The sequence below is a fragment of the Megascapheus bottae genome, chromosome 31 (assembly GCF_031878675.1).
Source record: "Megascapheus bottae isolate mThoBot1 chromosome 31, mThoBot2.hap1, whole genome shotgun sequence".
In the NCBI taxonomy this organism is placed as follows: domain Eukaryota; kingdom Metazoa; phylum Chordata; class Mammalia; order Rodentia; family Geomyidae; genus Megascapheus; species Megascapheus bottae.
Genome location: NC_143539.1, coordinates 788971 through 808768, shown reverse-complemented (window position 1 = coordinate 808768; position 19798 = coordinate 788971). Strand labels below are relative to the sequence as shown.

The 19798-nt window shown below is 56.4% G+C and overlaps 1 protein-coding gene across 1 annotated transcript; it reads left to right on the top strand.

The window, feature by feature from the left end:
• The first annotated feature begins 2149 nt into the window (after nucleotides 1-2149).
• Nucleotides 2150-19698, top strand: Brsk1 (BR serine/threonine kinase 1). Its single transcript, XM_090322921.1, has 19 exons — nucleotides 2150-2604; nucleotides 3996-4090; nucleotides 4174-4259; nucleotides 5745-5885; nucleotides 7593-7709; nucleotides 7809-7842; nucleotides 7951-8019; nucleotides 9708-9854; nucleotides 10009-10040; nucleotides 10194-10364; nucleotides 10738-10835; nucleotides 10937-11096; nucleotides 11185-11245; nucleotides 11524-11893; nucleotides 12238-12286; nucleotides 12370-12493; nucleotides 13161-13359; nucleotides 14256-14345; nucleotides 19045-19698. Exons 1-19 carry the CDS (start codon nucleotides 2469-2471, stop codon nucleotides 19200-19202), a joined length of 2337 nt encoding a protein of 778 aa, XP_090179047.1. The 5' UTR covers nucleotides 2150-2468; the 3' UTR covers nucleotides 19203-19698.
• The last annotated feature ends 100 nt before the right edge of the window (nucleotides 19699-19798 follow it).

Below are 19798 nucleotides of genomic sequence, written 5' to 3'. Positions count from 1 at the left end.
AGTGCAGCCACAAGGAAAAAGTCAAGCAGGAGGCTCTGAGTTAAATAAAGCCCCATACCAGCACAAGAAAAAAAAGAGAAAGAAGGGAGAGTCCACCCCAAACCACACATTTATTAATTATTAATTATCTTGCAGTTCTGGACTGACGTCCACAATGAATGTCACTGAGCTAAAGTCCTGGGCTAAGGAATGTGAGTGGTTAAATGACTGAGGCATCTCTTTTTTTTTTCCCCAGTCCTGAACTCAGGGCCTGAGCACTGTCCTTGGACTTTGTCAAGGCTAGAGCTCTACCACTTGAGCCTCAGCACCACTTCTGGCTTTTTCTATGTATGTGGTACTGAGGAATCGAACCCCGGTCTTCTTGCATGCTAGGCAAGCACTCTACCACTAAGCTACACTTCTGGCCCCCACCAGGGCTCTCAATGGAGCCTAAAGGCTCATGGGTACAACCTACAGGAGACTTGGGAGTTAAATGGGTGCCAAACATCTTTGCTACCTGACATAGAGGATGGAGTCTATGGGAGACTTGTGGGTTGTGCACTAGTATGAGCATGGCATGGTCACGGTCAGTGGGCCAGTACTGAGATTTGTACAGGAAGATGGATTACAAGTACCAGGCACATATGAAGGTCTGACACTTCTTATATGGGAGCAGGGTCCAGTGGCTCAAGCCTGCTAAGGCGGCTGAGGTTGGAGGATTGCGATTCCTGGTCAGCTTGGGCACAATGATTATGAAATCCCCTCTCAATCCATAGCTGGGCAGAGCGGCGCCTGTCATCTCAGCTATAGCCAGAAGCATAAAAGTCCAAGTCCTAGCCAGGCCCAGTGGCTCAGGCCTGTCATCCTAGCTAAGAAGGAGGCTAAGATCTGAGGATTGCAGTTCAAAGCCAGCCCAGGAACTCAAGGCCACGAGACTCTTTTCTTCAGTTAACCACTAGAAAACCAGAAATGGCCTGTGGCCCAAGGGGTAGGGCTGAAAAGTTCAGGGACAACACCCAGTCCCAGAGTTCAAACACAACAATAAAAGCCAAGTCCAGGCAAGAATAAACAGTGCGGGGCTTGGGACCGTGGCCTCGTGGTAGAGAGCACATCTAGCATGCATGAAGCCCTGGGCCCCATTCCTCAGCTCCCCTACACAGCAAAAACCTAGACGTGATACTGTGGCTCAAATGGTAGAGTCCTAGTCTTGAGCAAAAGAAGTTCAGGGACAGTACCAGGCCCCCAATGTAAAAAGATTTGCAGGCATCGTTGCAGATAATGGTAGAGCGCCTGCTTAGCAAGTGGAGGTGCTGAGTTCAAGTTCCACTTCTGCCCCCCAAACAAACACATATGTAGGTACACAAATGCTTCTACTACATATATGATGCATGACCTCATGGGATGTGTGTGCCGCATAGATGACATGTAGTACCTAGACGTGGTTTCTGGAAGCTTTCCTGTAGGAGTGGGGAGATATGAGAGCACCCTAGCAGGGAGTGGATCCATATGACCAGAGCACTTTTGATAGCGGTTGTTGCTCTGGCCTTGAACTTGCAAATGCCTGGGCTCCACTCTGTATCTGCCGCCTTTGCAGAGAAGGCACGGTCTCCTCCATCTTTGCTCTCATCCACTCTGCAGCCCAGCCTTCCCCGCATCCTTCCTGCACCCCTGCATTTCTCCTGCACCTCTGCATCCCTGCTGCATCCCTGCTGCATCCCTACCTTCCCTGCACCCCTGCATCCTTCCTGCATCTCTCCTGCATCCCGGCATCCCTGCTGCATCCATTCATCCCCACATCCCTTCTGCTTCCCTGCATCCCTGCTGCATCCTTGCTGCATCCCTGTTGCATCCCCGCATCCTTCCTGCATCCTTCCTGCATCCTGCATCCCTGCTGCATCCCCGCATCCCTCCTCCTCTCCCTCCCGCCTCCCGCCCCTCCCCGCGCCGCCCCACCTCCTCTCCCCCCTCCGGCGCCCAGGCCCGCCCCTCGCCACCCCTCCCCCTCCCCCTCCGAAAGGGTTAACTTTGGGGAAGGGCCCGGAGTCCCCGGATGGTGATGTCAGCGTGCCGGAGAGAAAGGACGAGGTGGCGGGGGGAGGCGGAGAGGAGGAGGAGGAGGCGGAGGAGAGGGCGCGTGGGGGGGCGGGGGACCTCAGCCTGCAGCGTCCGCCGGCCCGCACCTCGGACCCCCCCGGCAGGGGGAGGCGCGGGAGAGGGGGGGCCGGGCTGGGACGGGCGGGGGAGGGGGGGCCGCGCAGCCCCCCCGGGCCATGCTGACTCCCGGGGCCTGACCCCCCCCCGCCGCCCCCTCCCCCAGCCCCGCGGCCGCGGCCGGGGGGGCCCAGCCCAGCCCCCTGGGGACCCCCGGAGACGTGGGGAGCAGCCGGGGGGGCCGGGACGGAGCTGTCGCCGGCCCCCACCGGAGGAACGGGGCGCCCGGCCGCAGGGGGGGCGGCCGGGGGGCGGGCCGGGCCGGGGCCAAGGGCACCATGTCGTCCGGGGGCAAGGAGGGCGGCGGGGGCTCCCCCGCCTACCACCTCCCGCACCCGCACCCGCACCCGCCCCAGCACGCCCAGTACGTGGGCCCCTACCGGCTGGAGAAGACGCTGGGCAAAGGACAGACAGGTGAGCGGCAGCTGGGCGGGGGCGGGCGGGGCGCACGGGCCGGGGCGCACGGGCCGGGGCGCGGGGTCCGGGGGGCGCGGGGTCCGCACGCCGGCCCTGCCCGGCAGGAGGCCGGGCTCCGGGCCCCCAGGTGCTCCCATCCCGACCCCGCGGCAGCCCAGCCGCCCGGGGCTGCGGGCCCCGCGGGGAAGGAGGCCGCGGCGGGCGAGGCCGGGGCGGCGCGGACGCGGGCGGCCCGGCCGAGGGGTCCCCCGCCGGGGGGGGGGGGGCTGGCCTCCGTCCCGCTGACCGGCTCCCGGCCACAGCGCTGGGGTGACCGGGCAGGGGCTCCCCGCTCTCTGGAGGAGAGGGCATCTCCAGGGAGGAGCCCTGGAAGCGGCCAGCCGCCAGCCTCCGCCCTGCAGCCTCCAGGTGTGGGTGGGGTGCCTCGGGAGGGGGCCGGGCGCCGGCCGGGAGGCCCGGGGTGTGAGGCCGGGAGGGCCGACGGCTGACCGCTAGGCCCTGGTGGTGAGCGCGTGGAGGTGTTGCTGACCTGGATTCTCTGGCTGAGGGAGGAAGGGATCAGAGGCCTGAACCTGCCGGTCGAGGGAGGAGGCCGGGGCCTGGACTCCTGGGTTGAGGGATTAGAACTTGGGTCTCCATGCCCAGGTCTGGAGGGGGACTGCGGTCTGGACTTCGGGGTGGATGAGGGCCGGTGTGCAGGTCTGTGGTCCTGGAACTCAAAGCTGGAGAAGGGTGGTGGAGTTTGCGAGGAGCTCCAGGACTGTGGCTGCAGGTGTAAGATTGAAAAGGGCCAGAGAATTGAAGAAGCAAAGTTCGGAAGAAAGCAAAAGGAAGACCCTGGGAAAGGAGAAAATGGGAGATGGCATCTTTGACACGGAATCTAGGAATCTGTAAAGGGCTGAAAGGCAGAGAAGTCAAGAAACAATAGATGGAGAGGGGTTCAAAGGAGGCGGATTGGAAGGTAGTAAGGAAGAAAATACAGAAAGGTGAAACATAGGCGGATCATACCAGGAGGACCAGAGGAGGCTGAGGGGGTGAAGGTTTGGCCAGGTGGCCAACAGGAAGCAGTTCAGAGCAGGCTGTTCCAGGCTACTGTTACAGAGCCTGCGTGAGGGCCAGCAGTGTGGCCTCGTGGTAGAGTGTTTGCCTAGCATGCATGAAGCCCTGGGTTCCATGCCTCCGTACCACAGAAAAAGCCGGAAGTGGCGCTGTGGCTCCAGTGGCAGAGTGCTCGCCTTGCGCAGAAAATGCTCAAGAACAATCAGTGCTTGGGCCCTGAATTCATGCCCCAGGATGGGCATAAGTAAATAAATACATGGTGGACTTGGGAGCTAAGTAGAAGATGAGGACTCCAGGAAAACACTCCACACTTGCAACCTGCTCCCCAGGGCTTGTGAAACTCGGGGTGCACTGCATCACGGGTCAGAAGGTCGCCATCAAGATCGTGAACCGGGAGAAGTTGTCGGAATCAGTGCTGATGAAGGTGTGTGTGTGTACACGTGTGTGTCGGGGGGTGTCGGGGTCCCTGGGGGGCCGAGCTCAGTTCCTGTGTTCCCGGCCCCTCAGGTGGAGCGAGAGATCGCCATCCTGAAACTCATTGAACACCCGCACGTGCTCAAGCTCCACGACGTCTACGAGAACAAGAAATATTTGTAGGTATTTACAGCCGCCCAGCACCGCAGCCTCCCTCCCCACCTGGCCAGAGCCAGACCTTCCCGAGGACACCGGCCCTGGCGGGGTCTGGGGAGAGGGGAGCTTTTGGGTTGGACCACAGATGGATGGCCTAGTAGTCCCTTTTGTGCAACACGCCCCCGTCCCTCCCAGGCTGACTTGAGCCTGCTGCAGGACAGACCAGCCCAGCCATCCTGAGAGGGAGACAGAGGCCATTGCCCCAGCCCTGAACCGCAGGCATATACCTGCTGCACACTGGATGCGGAAATACCCGGATATCTGGTGTTTAGTAGTCTATGGGCCGTTTACCTGTATATACACTATACCTGTGCGTACATCCTGGACCTGTGTGTGCTCTATATACCTGATGCTTTCAACCAGAGCCAGTTTACCTAGGGTGCGTAGCCCCCCCCCCCTTTTTTTTTTTTTTTTGCTAAGGCAGTCAGGGTTAATGTTAGCCTAACAATGCCCAAAGAACCTTCCTGAATTCCCACTCTGGAGTGCTGGAGGACCCTTCTCTTCCTGCTACATCACCCAGGTGTCATTAGGCCTCCTTTAAGGGTCCTGAGTTACTATCTGTAAATCCATACCACTGCTACAGATGACAGTGGGGTCCAGCTGTCCGGGCTCTAGAGAATGAGTCCCTTTGTCCAGACTCCATAGGCCCAAAGGGCCAGCCAGCTATGCTGGGCAGCAGAGGAGGAGACAGAGTCCTGCCCCCATCACCCAGTCACAGGATGAAGTGACTCTAACATCCATCAAATGGTAGGGCAGAAAGCAGTCCTGCCCTGGGTGCTCATGGGAGTTGTAGTTTTCAGCTTTGCAGGTGGCAGGGTGGGGCCATTGTCACATTGTCACAACAGGTAGCGTTACCACTCCCAATCCACCATCAGTGTGGAGAGGGCCCATGGGAGTTGTGCTTTACGCCGGATTCTCTGGCGTCCAAGAGCTGGTGGAAACTGAGCCATCATTTCCCCTGAGCATGTGGGATTCAAGTGCTTGATGGGAATCAGGACACGGTGTCCCAGAGGCTGATGGGAGTTGTAGTCTCTTGTTGGTGCAGACTACTATTTTTTTCAGCCATAGAATAAATGAGAATTTGTGTTTCATCAAATTAAAAGTGGAAGAATTAAAAACTTGACTTCTCATGGAGGAATGGGAGTAAGGCCTTTATTTCCCACAGTTCTGTGGGACCTGGGGCTTCTGACCTCCACCTGCAAAGGGAGTTATCATCTAAAAACAACTGGGAATCAGATCTCTGTGAAGTTAGTTGACTTGGGACTCTGGGAAAGGAGTTTGGGCTTCTAGAGACTGGTGGAGATTTGAGTCCCTTCTCCCAGGGAGTCCTCTTGACTCAGAGGCTTATGGGAATGTGGGGGACTTTGCCTTCAGGAAAGGGAGCGGGTACACCAAGCCCTGGGTCCTCCGTGCCCCATCCGGCCCTCTGTCTCCGCCGTATCTCCTAGGTACCTGGTTCTGGAGCACGTCTCTGGGGGTGAGCTGTTTGACTACCTGGTAAAGAAGGGAAGGCTGACACCCAAGGAGGCCCGGAAGTTCTTCCGCCAGATCGTGTCAGCACTGGACTTCTGCCACAGCTACTCCATTTGGTAAGGGGCAGCTCGAGGGGAGGCAGGCTTTGTGAGAGGCACATGATGGGGCAGCAGCGCCCCCTTCAAGACAGATTCGCCCTGTCATTGGAGACTCTGGCCTCTAGAGGTAACATCCAGTGCATGTAACATTCTTGTAACCCAATTCAAGTCCACTCCAAATAGAAACACAGCCCACCCCTTGCACACACTGACCTTTCAACCATGAGGACTGGCCCAAGAGGGCCCAGTGACCAGCTTGGGTGGCAATATTTTTATTATTATTATTATTTTGACTGTTGTTTTTTTTTTCCTGTTGGTTGTGGGGCTTGAACTCTGGGCCTTGGTGCTGTCCCTGAACTCTTCAGCTATCCCTGGAGCCACAGAGCCACTTCCAGTTTTCTGGTGGCTAATTGGAGATGAGTCTCATGGATTTTAGTTCCCAGGCTGGCTTTGAACTGCAGTCCTTAGCTCTCAGCCTCCTGAGCAGCAGGATTACAGGTGTGAGCCACCTCGCCTGGCCTTTTTTTTTTTTTTTTTTTTTGCTAGTCCTAAAGCTTGAATTCTGGGCCTTGGCATTGTCCCCTGAGCTCTACCACTCCAACTTGAGTAGTTTGTTGGAGATAAGAGTCTCAGACTTGGGGCCGGGAGTTTGGCCTAGTGGTAGAGCGCTTGCCTAGCATGCATGAAAACCTGGGTTCGATTCCTCGGTACCACATGCATAGAAAAAAAAGCCGGAAGTGGTGCTGAGGCTCAAGTGGTAGAGCTCTAGCCTTGAGAAAGTCCAAGGACAGTGCTCAAGCCCTGAGCCCAAGCCCAGGACTGGCAAAAAAAAAAAAAAAAAGAGTCTCAGACTTTCCTGCCCAGGCTGGCTTCAAACTGTGATCCTCAGATCTCAGCCTCGTGAATAGTGTGAGCTTCCGGCTTGACATTCTTTGAACAAGGTTGATACTAGAATATTAACCTTACTTATCCCAGAATACCTCACTTTGTACTTATTCTGAAATCTGAGTTTGTCTACAAGATAATCCCAGGGTGAGAGACTATGCAGGAGAGATGAGGTAAAATGGGCCAGACTGAGCCAGACGTAGTGAGGCTATAGTCCTAGCATTTTGGAAATGGAGACAGGAGGGCTGCAAGTCGAGGCCAGCCTGTGATAACAAAGCAAAATCCTATCTCAAACAATGAAAAGCGGTGGCTCATGCCTGTAATCCTCACTACTCAGAAGGCTGAGATCTAAGAATTATGGTTCAAAGACAGCCTGGGCGTCAGAAATTTGTGGACATTTGTGAGATACTTATCTCCAATGAACCACCAAAAAGCCATAAGTGGAGCTGTGTGTGCAAGGGTTTGAGCATAGAAAGCTCAGGGAGAGTGCCCAGGCCCTGAGTTCAAACCCCAAGACCAGCTGGGAGTATGGCCTAGTGGTAGAGTGCTCACCTAGCATGCACAAAGCCCTGGGTTTGATTCCTCGGTACCATTTACACAGAAAAAGCCAGAAGTGGTGCTGTGACTCAAGTGGTAGAGCTCTAGCCTTGAGAAAGTCCAAGGATAGTGCTCAGGCCCTGAGTTCAAGCCCCAAGACTAGCAAAAAATAAAAACCAAACAAACAGTATGACCCTAGGTATGTATGTGCAAGTGGAACCTGCAGGGTTTTCTTGGTGCCGCTCCTGTGGACAGGGACATCCCTGGGGCTCCTGAGGCTGACACCCCCCCCCCACATCTTAGCCACAGGGACCTGAAGCCAGAGAACCTGCTGCTGGATGAAAAAAACAACATCCGCATTGCAGACTTTGGCATGGCGTCCCTGCAGGTGGGGGACAGCCTGCTGGAGACCAGCTGCGGGTGAGTGGGGGCAGCCATGGCGCCCTGGGGGAGGGGGCGGGGGGGACTGGGAGGGGAGGGGAGTTGGCCAGAGGCTCATGGTACGCTCTCATCTGTCAGGTCCCCCCATTATGCGTGTCCAGAGGTGATCAAGGTCAGTGACAGGCAGGGGGTCTGGGGGATCTGGGGGGCGTGGAGGCTGCTGGGACCAGGACCAGGATGGAGACGCCATGCAGGCCTGACAGCTCTTTCTCCCTTCCAGGGGGAGAAGTATGATGGCCGCCGGGCAGACATGTGGAGCTGTGGCGTCATTCTGTTTGCCCTGCTTGTGGTAAGGTTGCCCCTTGTCCTCCTCCATTTCTGGAACATTCCCGCCCCGGGGGGGCACAGAACCGCAGGCGGCATCAGTGCTTCCCTGCTCTTCCAGGCGTTGGTGACTTAGGTGGTGTTAGTCGTGAAGGTTTTGCACTCACTCACTGACTGCACGAGCTCGTGGTGCTCCAGACAGCGAGGCGAGGAGTCTGGACGGAGTCCCTGGATGGGCATGCCGGAAGGGCTGTTTTGTGGCTGGTCCTCAGTATTACTGTAGTGAGAGCTCTCTTATTCATGGTGTGATCATCTATCTAGTTAATTAACTTATTTGTGTGTGTGTGCCAGTCCTGGGGCTTGAACTCAGGGCCTGCATGCTGTCCCTGAGCGTTTTCATTCAAGGCTAGCACTCTGCCCCTTGAGCTACAACTCCACTTCTGGCTTGGGGGTGGTCCACTGGAGAGAAGAGTCTCATGAGACTCCCTGTCTCGAGCTAGCTTGACTTCTCAGACCTCAGCCTTTTGGGTAGCCAGGGTTCCACTGGCATCTGGCTGCTTTTATCATTGTACTTTCATTTGGTCACTTGTTTGTTTTGGTGATAGGAGGGTTTGAACTCAGGCCCTTGTGGCTGTTAGGTGTGTTCATAAGTCTTCCTTTAGTGCCCTTTGCAAGGTCACATGAAGAGAGGGACACTTGTCTTTGAGAGCCCATGAGGCCACACCTGTGCCACACGGCCGCACCTGCCATCCTCTGTTCTTCACACGGGTTATGTCCGTCTTCACTGATGTCCTGGGGCTGCTGCTACAGATGCAAGGCTCAGCCTTCTTGCTCCCAGCTCATGGCCTGTCACTTTCTTTCCTCTTGTAGGGACACTGCCATCTAGGGCCCATTCAGGTCTCTGCTCCCTGCTTTCCCAAGAGAAGCCTCCCTCGGTGCTCTTGTCATTATGTGGCTAGTTGTTTGCTCCTGGATTTTTGCAACATGAGCCCCACAGGAGGACAGGGATTTTGTTGGTTCTGTACGGGGGTTCTTGCCTGTGAAATGCTCTCCTTTGGGGGCCAGGTGTGGTGGCATGTGTCTGTACTCCCAGCCGCTGGGGAGGAAGAGGTGGGCTGGTCATAGCTCCTAGCCAGTCCTGGCAAAAAACAATTACCCAGACCTTCTCTCAAAGACAAGTCAGGAGGCGGAGAAAAACCTGAATATCCTTTTTGGGTTTTTTTGGTGGTGGTAGTGTTTTTGGCTAGTCCTAGGGCCTGAACACAGGGCCTGAGCACTGTCCCTGAGCATCTTTCTGTGTAAGGCTAGCACTCTACAACCTCTACCACTTGAGCCCCAGGGACACTTCCAGTTTTTGAGTGGTCACTTGGAGATAAGATTCTCACAAGGACTTCTCTGCCCTGGCTGGCTTTGAACCTCTATCCTCAGATCTCAGCCTCCTGAGTTGCTAGAATTATGGGCGTGAGCCACCCGTGCCAGGTAGGGAATCCCTTCTTTACCTCTGGCATCTGGCTGTTCCTTGCAACTCTTTGTGCTGCCACTGGTTACATCCTTAGGAGGCCTCGGGTAAACAGCAAACCCAGCTTCCCTGTACCTCAGTTTCCCTACCCACATAACAGGATGAGGGAGATGACACTGTGTTCTGCTGTGCATGTTACAGGCCGTGCCGAGGGGTGTGTGTGTGTGTGTGACGGCCGGTTGTGTCCTGTGCAGGGAGCTCTGCCTTTCGATGACGACAATCTCCGCCAGCTGCTGGAGAAGGTGAAACGCGGCGTTTTCCATATGCCCCACTTCATTCCTCCCGACTGCCAGAGCCTCCTGAGAGGGATGATCGAAGTGGAGCCAGAAAAGAGGCTCAGTGTGAGTGGAGGGGGAGGGGAGGGGTGCGGAGGGAAGGTCCCAGGCCTCCACCCTGCCCTGATGAACAGAGCCAAACCCCCCCCCTCATCAACTTGCAATTGTACATCTACTGTGTGACCTGACTTCCGCTTCTCCACGACTCACCCCTTCACAGCTGGAGCAAATTCAGAAACACCCGTGGTACCTGTGAGTACAGGAGGCTGACATTTGGGTTTGTGAGGGAGGAGCTCAAGCGGGGAGGAGGGATGGGGTCCTGGCTATGAGGCCCCGATTCCTGGGATGGGAAAGGAGGAGCGTGCTGGGCTGGCCCGTGTGCAGAGGCTTTTCTCACTGCTCCAGAGGTGGGAAACATGAGCCAGACCCGTGCCTGGAGCCTGCCCCAGGCCGCAGGGTAGCCATGCGGAGCCTGCCTTCCAATGGAGAGCTGGACCCCGATGTCCTCGAGAGCATGGCGTCTCTGGGCTGCTTCAGGGACCGTGAGCGGCTGCACCGTGAGCTGCGCAGTGAGGAGTAAGACAGTCACCCCCTCCCCAGATGCCCCTTGTCCTCTGACACCCCACCCCACCAGCTCCTGAGCTTGGCCCTGGCCGGGCCAGAGGAGGCAGTTCTCCTGGAAGCCAGCAGGGTACACCAGACCCCGGACCCTTGGGCACCTGCAGACTGGACAGAGGGGGCAAGAAATGCAGAGGGATGGGCTGGAAATGTCCTACGACGTTGCAGTGTGCCCTGAACCAGGATAGCGAGCCAATCGTGTTGATCACCTGGGAAAGGGACACCCCAGGCTGAACTGCTGGGTGGGCCCAGCACAGAGCCAGTCAGGCAGGCAGGGAGCGGGTGAGACTTCAGGCCCCCCTGACCTGCCTCCCATCCTGTGTGCTCTCAGGGAGAACCAAGAAAAGATGATCTATTATCTGCTCCTGGACCGGAAGGAACGCTATCCCAGCTGTGAGGACCAGGACCTGCCTCCCCGCAACGACGCCGGTGAGAAGGCAGGCCGGGCTGGAGCCGGGGCGCCCGGGGCTCCCGCGGTCGTCGGCCCAGGACGCAGTGTCCTCATCGAGCGGCGTCGGTCCTCCCTCCAGACCCTCCTCGGAAGCGCGTGGACTCGCCCATGCTGAGCCGGCACGGGAAACGCAGGCCCGAGCGCAAGTCCATGGAAGTCCTGAGCATCACGGACGCCGGCGGAGGGGGCTCCCCGGTGCCCACCCGACGGGCCCTGGAGATGGCCCAGCACAGCCAGAGGTGGGAGCCCCGCCGCGGGGCAGAGCGGCGCGGGGCAGGCCCTCCCCGCGCGGCCTCACGGCCTTCTGTGCATCTGCCCTGGACACAGGTCCCGCAGCGTCAGCGGAGCCTCCACCGGCCTGTCGTCCAGCCCTCTGAGCAGCCCCCGGGTGAGGCCGGGGTCCCGGCGAGCGTGGAGGGGTCCGGGGGCGGGGGGGGGGCGTTCCCGGGTCAGCACCGCCCGGCCCGCGAGGCGAGGCTCCTCCGCCCAGCAGGCGCCATCCGTGCCAGTCTGGGCGCGGGCTTGGACTTCCGGGGGGCGGCGTCCCAGCATGCTTCAGGGCAGGCGCTGTCCCGGAGGCTCATGGGAGTTGTAGTTCTTCTCACCAGGAAGGGTGTGTGTGTGTGTGTGTTTGTTCCCCCCCCCTCCCCCCGCCCACCCCCTCAGAGTCCAGTCTTCTCCTTCTCACCTGAGCCCGGCGCTGGAGACGAGGCCAGGGGTGGAGGCTCCCCAACTTCCAAAACGCAGACTCTGCCTTCTCGGGGCCCCAGGGGTGGGGGCGCCGGGGAGCAGCCCCCGCCGCCCAGTGCCCGCTCCACGCCCCTGCCCGGACCCCCAGGCTCCCCGCGCTCTTCCGGGAGCACTCCGCTGCACTCACCCCTGCACACACCCCGGGCCAGCCCCACCGGGACCCCGGGCACCACGCCCCCCCCCAGCCCAGGCGGCGGCGTCGGGGGAGCGGCCTGGAGGAGTCGCCTCAACTCCATCCGCAACAGCTTCCTGGGCTCCCCTCGCTTCCACCGGCGCAAAATGCAGGGTAGGGGTGTGGGGGGCAGGGCCTGGGGTGCTGGTGGGTGAGTCTCCACGTGGAGGCCGAGCCGCGGGGAGGGGCGGGGCCTACACGCGGGGGCGGAGCCTGCTCAAAGGACCCGCCCTCCTGGAGCCCCATCGCCTCCGCATTGGCCCATTTTCCTAGCCACGCCCATGTGGGCGTGTCCTGGAAAAGGCCTCCCTGAAGACCAGGCTGCAGCCCAGTCGGGGTGTAACGGCTGGGGGTCAAACCTGTTCCCCCCCCAGCCCAGCCTCTGAGGAGGGGGTGACTGCCGGCCACTGGCATGATGGATAAGGTTTGTCCACTTTTCTCTCCCCTTTCCCACCCAGTCCCCACCGCCGAGGAGATGTCCAGCTTGACACCAGAGTCCTCTCCAGAGTAAGTCCATCAGGGAATAAGGAGCCAGGATGGGGGAGTTGGACCAGCCCTGCGGCGCCTGCTTGACCCTACCTCTCCCCCAGGCTCGCAAAGCGCTCCTGGTTTGGAAACTTCATCTCCTTGGACAAAGAAGAACAAATATTCCTTGTGCTAAAGGACAAACCCCTGAGCAGCATCAAAGCGGACATTGTCCATGCCTTCCTGTCGGTGAGGCTCCTGGCCCTCTGTCTGCCCACCCTGCAGTCCACCACAGAGCACAACACCAGGGCTTCCCTCGCTCCCCCAGGACCCCTTGGCTTGGCTTCCTTTGAGGGTTCATGGGATTTGTAGGTTTCTGGCCAGAGTGGCCAGAAAGAGATGATTGGACCAGAAGGCCAGCAGTGGTGGGATGCGCCTTTCAATGGCAGTTTCCCAGGGCTCAGTGGAAGATGGTGAGCTGTGAGTCCCCTGACACCAGACCCAGGATGGCAAGGGAGTGTCGGGGTGCCCACAGCTGGGCCTGCTGGGCCTGAGGGCGTTGCTCTAGGGACAGTGGGACTGGAGGTTTCTGGCCTGTGGATGGATATCTACTATTACAATGATGGAGGGAGCAGGGTGAGCTAGGTGGTCCGGGAGTCTGGGACTGTTTGTGCTTTCCAGGCCTCAGGACGTTGTGATTAGCTTAACATTTCCTCCATTACCACTTATCATAGGGCAGAGGAAACTCCAAGCCCCAGGAGGGGCCTTTCGTGTTACCCTTCTCCCCCCCTCCTCCCCCCCCCCCCCCCCCCCCGAGCTGATGGGACTTGTAGTTCCTTGAGCCCAGCTGTTTCTATGGTGGTTATCCATACCCTAGACTCACCCCATCCCTCTGTGTCCCCCACTCCTCTTCCAGATCCCCAGCCTGAGCCACAGCGTGTTGTCCCAAACCAGCTTCAGGGCCGAGTACAAGGCCAGTGGTGGCCCCTCCGTCTTCCAGAAGCCTGTCCGCTTCCAGGTGGACATCAGCTCCTCCGACGGCCCTGAGCCCTCACCCCGACGGGATGGTGGCAGTGGGGGCGGCATCTATTCTGTCACCTTTACTCTCATCTCTGGTGAGTCACTCTGGACTGGGTGACCCGTGTGCTCTGCTGACCCGTTCTCTTTACAAGTGTAGGAGGTCATGAAGCCTTCAAGCAGCCAGTGAGGTGGGGTAATTAGGTTTGTATTCATCTCCCATAGGACAGGGAAGAACCCTGTCCCGGAGGGGTATAAAATGGCTCTCAATAAGCCACGTCAGAGCTGCATCCCGGGCCTCCTGACCTCCGTACTGTCTGAAGATCTGCCCTTCTAGGGCAAAGCCACACAGCCAGCTGTCCTTAAACATCTGTCCCTCACTCAGCACTCCTCATCAATCCATTGCAGTGCTTCCTCAGTTGTGATCTCAAAGTTTTTAACTCCAGGCAGACACAGCAGTCAAGCCAGGAAAACCCAGCACGTTTCCGCCTCTTGGTGCCTGAGTCTCCACAGTGGGAGTTTGGGCAATAAAGGGTTAACCCTGTTTGCTGTCCTTATCACCAATCTGAAGAAGCCACAGCCAGCAGATGAATTTGGTCATCTAAATCAGGCTGGGCAGGAATCAGCATTGCTGACAGGATATTTCTTTTTTCTCCCTCTAAAGATTCCATAGGTAGAATCTCTCCCCACGTTCGGGTTTTTCTCTCTCCCATTTATTTTTCTTGTATTTCTGGTTCTTCACAACATCAAGAATAGTGATGAAAAAGCAACCATACCTATTTACCCAGAAACCAAAACCTATTGTTGTTTTAAGGTGTTGCCTAAATGACAACACAGAAACCTCATCTGAGAACTACAGGTTGATGGGGTCCCAACAGAGTGGGGGACATTGAGACTGGCTGAGGAAGCACTCACTGTTGGCTTAATGGTGAGGCTGGCCATGGTGGGCCTTCCCCACCCCCACCTCACGGGGTCTGCCTGCCCTCCCCACCAGGTCCCAGCCGAAGGTTCAAGCGCGTGGTGGAGACCATTCAGGCCCAGCTGTTGAGCACTCATGACCAGCCCTCCGTGCAGGCCCTAGCAGGTGAGAATGGGGGTCACAGGCAGTAGACACCCATCAGATGACCAGAAACAGGCAAGGCTTCTGCAGTGGGGAAGCCAGGCCTTCTCCCCTGTTCTTTGGCCACTGTCTGCTAAGACCTACCTGCATTATTGTTGAGGCCTGAGAAGGGACGCCTCACCCCCCCTAGACCCATCTGTGGTGTGGCCTCTGCCTGGGACGGGGAGGGGGGCAGGAAGGAAGTGGACTTTCCTTCCACAGAGCTTTCCCTGAGCTTTGCAGGAGGGTGAGGGTGACCAGTCACCCCTGGTTTTCCTCCAACAGCAAAGGTGTTTCTGGGCTCCGTTTGTTTATGTATTGTCTGCTGTAGAGCTTGAACTCAGGGCCTGGGCTCTGTCCCTGAGCCTCTTTGTGCTCAAGGCTAGCGCTCTACCACCTGAGCCAGAGAGATACTTGTGGGTTTTTTTTTTGTTTCGTTTCATTTTGTTTTGTTTTTATGGATCATAGGGCTTGAACTCTGGGCCTGGGCGCTGTCCCTGAGCTCTTCAGCTCAAGGCTACTGCCCTACCCTTGAGCCAAGCCCCATTTCCCGTTTTCTAGGGGTTAATTGGAGATAAAGAATCTCAGGTCCTGGGGCCGGGAGTTTGGCCTAGTGGTTAAAGTGCTTGCCTAGCATGCATGAAGACCTGGGTTCGATTCCTCGGTACCACATACATAGAAAAAAGCTGGAAGTGGTGCTGAGGCTCAAGTGGTAGAGCTCTAGCCTTGAGAAAGTCCAAGGACAGTGCTCAGGCCCTGAGCTCAAGCCCAGGACTGGCAAAAAAAAAAAAAAAAAAAAGAATCTCAGGTCCTTTTGTGCCTGGGCTGGCTTTGAACCTTGATCCTCAGTTCTCAGCCTCCTGAGTAGCTAGGATGACAGGTGTAATTCACCAGTGTCTGGCTTCTGGGGTCAATTTATTGTTGCTGGGTGCTGGCAGGTCACATATGTACTCATATGTATTCTGTTTTGTTTTGGTTTTTGTTTTTGGTCATGGGCCTTGAACTCGGCCTGGGCACTGTCCCTAAGCTCTTCAGCTCAAGGCTAGTGCTCTACCACTTGAGCCACAGCACAATTTCCCCCAGATGTATTCTTTTTTTGTTGTTGTTTTGTTTTTGCCAGTCCTGAGGCTTGAACTCAGCACCTGGGCACTGTCCTTGGACCCTTTTTACTCAAGGCTAGAGCTCTGCCACTTGAGTCACAGTGCCACTTCTGGCTTTTTCTGTGTATGTGGTACTGAGGAATCGGACCCAGGGCTTCATGCAGGCTAGGCAAGTGCTCTACCACGAGGTTCTGCTCCTGGCACTTGCATATGTATTCTTTTTTAAATTTTGTTAATTTTTTATTTTAAAAAAATTGTATTGTCAGGGTAATGTATAGAGGGGTTACAGTTGCATTTGCCAGGCAGTAGGTGCATTACTTTTCCCACATTGATACCCCTTCTGATGTTTTTGTTCTCATTTCCCTTCCCCCACCTCCTCCCAATTATCTTGTTTTCCCTGTTCCCTTTCCTATTTCAAATAAACAAATAAGTGTATATATAATATACCAGGTAACAAAGTCAGATACAATAACAATCACATATGTATTCTTTTTTTATTAATCACTTTTATTATTATATTTGTTTCTTTTATTCTAACTTTCTTTTTGCCAATCCTGGGCTTGAGCTCAGGGCACTTCAGGGCTTGAGCACTGTCATTGGATTTTCTCAAGGCTGGAGCTCTACCACTTGAGCCTCGGCACCACTTCCAGCTTTTTCTGTGTATGTGGTATCAAGGAATTGAACCCGGGTCTTCGTGCATGCTCGGCAAGCACTCTACCACCAGGCCAAACTCCGGGCCCCCTCTCATATGTATTCTTAAAAGGGAAAATTATTGTTCACATTCTGAAGTCTGGAAGTTTTCCAGTCAAAGTATGGATTTGATGTCTGGCAGGGACCCATTCATTTCCTGGTCCAGAGAGCGTTGCTCACTTTCTTGCTGGGTCCTGACAGGGTGGAGAGGGGAAGATCTCTGAGGTTTTCGTAGAAGCCCAGGGAGCCAGAGCAGTGCTGCTGGCTGACTCCCACAGGAAGGAAGGAGCCATGGGCAAAGAAATGGGCACTGGTGGCTCACGCCTGTGATCCTATCCACTCAGGAAGCTGAGATTTAAAGATCAAAGTTCCAAGCCAGCTCAGGCTGCAAAGTCCATGAGACTTATCTCAGCTGGAAGTGGCTCTGTGGCTCAAGTGGTAGAGCACCAGCCTTGAGCAAAAGAAGCTCCAGGGCAGTGCCTAGGCTCTGAGTTCAAGCCCCAGGACTGGCAAAAAAAGATAAAAGGAAGCACACAAAACCTGGGTAATCCATAATCATGACCACATTGCCTCTCAGAGGCCCACCCTCAATACCGGCACCTTGAGGCCAGCGTGTAAGAACAGCCATGACCCTAGGCGCTAGGCATGCTTGCGCTGACCACTTCGGAGGTCCAGAGTGAAGGGAAGAGGGGCTGCACCCAGCACCCGCCATGGGATGCGGGCGGCCACCAGGGGGCAGTCGTCTGCCTTCCCAGACCCTCTGCCCCTCTGGAAAAGAGAGTCAGGACAGACTAGAACTGTCCCCAGGTTAGCTTCCCAGGGCCACCATGCATGAGCGAATGAAAACTACAGTCTTGTCAGGTGCCCTGCCCGGAGTTCCTGGCTTCCTCCCTCCAAGACCTCAGGGCAGAACACACTCTGGCCACAGTTGTTTTCTTTTTCTTTTCCTCCTTTTTTTTTGTCAGTTGTGGAGCTTGAACCCAGGGCCTGAGCTCTTTTGCTCAAGTCTAGCCAAAGTCTACCACTTTGAGCCACGTGGTCACTTCTGAGTGATTAATAATTAGAGATAACAGCGTCATGGGGGTGGAGCCAGGAGTTTGGCCTAGTGGTAGAGTGCTTGCCAACATGAACAAAGCCCTAGGTTCGATTCCTTGGTTACCACGTACACAGAAAAGGCCGGAAGTGGTGCTGAGGCTCAAGTGGTAGAGCTCTAGCCTTGAGAAAGTCCAATGTCAGTGCTCAGGCCCTGAGCTCAAGCCCGGGACTGGCCAAAAAAACAACAAAAAAGAGATCTCAGGGGGGCTTTTTGCCTGGACTGGTTTCAAACTACAACCCTCAGAGTTCAGCCTAGTGTACTAGGATCACAGGCGTGAGCCACCCGTGCCTGGCTCTAGCCCTATTTCTTTTTTTTTTTTTTTTTTGCCAGTCCTGGGCTTGAGCTCAGGGCCTGAGCACTGTCCTTGGACTTTCTCAAGGCTAGAGCTCTACCACTTGAGCCTCAGCACCACTTCTGGCTTTTTTCTATGTATGTGGTACCGAGGAATCGAACCCGGGTCTTCATGCATGCTAGGCAAGCACTTTAACCACTAGGCCAAACTCCCGGCCCATCTAGCCCTATTTCTTTGCCTCTAGCTTCTTCCTTCCTGTGGCAGCCAGCCAGCAGCAGTGCTGGGGCTCTGCCCTCGGCTGGTTCATTTAGGAACTCATAACTGGCCTTGGGCACTGGTAGTTCACACCTAGTTACTCAGGAGCCGGAGATCTGAGGTTCAAAGCCAGTCTAGGCAGGAAAGTCCATAGGACTCCAATTAACTACCAGGAAACTGGAAGTGGTGCAGTGGCTCAAAGTGACAGAATACTAGCCTTGAGTGTAAAAGCTCAGGAAGCACAGTAGCTCAAGCGTGTCATCCTAGCTACTCAGGAGGCTGAGATCTGAGGATCGAGGTTCAAAGCCAGCTCAGGCACCAAAGACCATGAAACTCTTCAACTAACCACTAGAAAACCAGAAGTGGGGCTATGGCTCTAGGGGTAGGGCAGTAGCCTTGAGCGGAAGAGCTTAGGGACAGCGCCCAGGCTCAGAGTTCAAGTCCCACACCCGACAAAAAAGAAAAAAAAAATCCCTCATGACTGAGTTGGGTCTACACAGATGATTCAAACCAATCTGCTGGCCTAAAGAAATGAACCCTTAATCACAAGGGAAGATCTTTGCTGGGATGTGGCTGTCCTGAGGGGGTATGGTGCCATTATTCAGTCTGCCACAGCCTCCCAAGAGACATTTTACGGTGTGTGAGGACGTTTTTGGTTGTGTCACCTGAGAGGGAAGGGGGTGTCACAGGCACGTGGGCCAGGGTGGGGGGTGGAGAGCAGGTGCTGTCAGACTTCTGCTTATCTCTGAGCGAGGGGCCATGGGAAGGAGTGCCGGGTGAGAAACCCTGAGCTCCCTTACAGCCAGAGAGCAAATGAGGCCCAGTGGGTCCTGTTGCCAAGGGAAGCTACGCTTAGCAACCAGCCATCCCAGAAGAGCCCACCTTGGAGGCGGCAGGTCCAAGACGCACGACAGGGTGTTTGCCACCTTGTGCTTCGTGTGTGTGTGTGTGTGTGTGTGTGTGTGTGTGTGTGTGTGTGCACGCACATACACGCACACACACGCAAGACAGGGTTTTGCTACGTAGCCCAGGCAGGCCTCAAACTCACCATCCTGGGTGCAGCCCCTACCCAGGAAGGAAAGCCCAGGCTCCATGGATGGTGGTCGGCCATGTCTGGGGCTAGAAGTCTCTGATGGGAGAATTTGGTTTGAGACACTCTTGGCTGGAAGTTTCAGGGCTGCTGAGAATAACTCATGGGAGTGACGGCCTGACACCCATTTGACACCTCCTCCCCACTTCCTAATCCCACAGATGAGAAAAATGGGGCCCAGACCCGGCCTGCTGGCACCCCGCCTCGAAGCCTGCAGCCACCCCCCGGCCATCCAGACCCTGAGCCGGGCAGCTCCCCCCGCCGAGGGCCCCCCAAGGACAAGAAGCTCCTGGCCACCAATGGGACCCCGTTACCCTAACGCCAGGGGGCCAGGGAAGGAGGGGAGCCCCCTCTACCCCCCTTCCCTGCCCCCCCCAACTGTGAATCTGTATATAAGACCCCAGGAATAAGTCGGGAGGGGGGGACACACAAAGCCCAGCCTCACCCTGAAGGGATGGGGTTCTAGGGCCCATGCCCACTGGGGGGAGGTTCTTGGGCAAAAAGGGGGCGGGCAGCTGTTTCTATTTTATTTATTTTATTTATTGATCAATCTCTGCGGTGGGTGGGGGAGGGACGGGAGCTGGCTGGGGTGGCTTAGCAGATCCGGACAGGGCCCTAACGCTGTGTCGTCCACAACACCCCCTTCCTCGGCCCTCCTGCCCAGTCCTCCGCCCTCCCCTAAGACCTTCTGTACGGATTTGCTCTCCCGGAAGGAATTCTGATTTCGCGTGATCCTGCCTGCGTCCGTGTCTCTGATTCCGCCGGCAGCAACCACAAAAAATAATAAATAGCCTGATCAGGGGCAGCTGGCTGGCCTTGGTCTCTCTTGGTGGCTTCCTGGGTGGTCCTGATGGGGTGGGGCGGGACAGGGGGGTACTATGGTGCCAGCGGCGCCCAGCTATCCCAAGCCTCCCA

Bases quoted from the DNA above. Each gene is read 5' to 3' on its own strand.
- Brsk1 (XM_090322921.1), top strand. From the start codon at position 2,469: ATGTCGTCCGGGGGCAAGGAGGGCGGCGGGGGCTCCCCCGCCTACCAC. The intron at 7,843-7,950 runs GTCAGTGACAGG...TCTCCCTTCCAG, and splicing joins CGTGTCCAGAGGTGATCAAG to GGGGAGAAGTATGATGGCCG. The intron at 11,894-12,237 runs GTAGGGGTGTGG...TTTCCCACCCAG, and splicing joins CCACCGGCGCAAAATGCAGG to TCCCCACCGCCGAGGAGATG.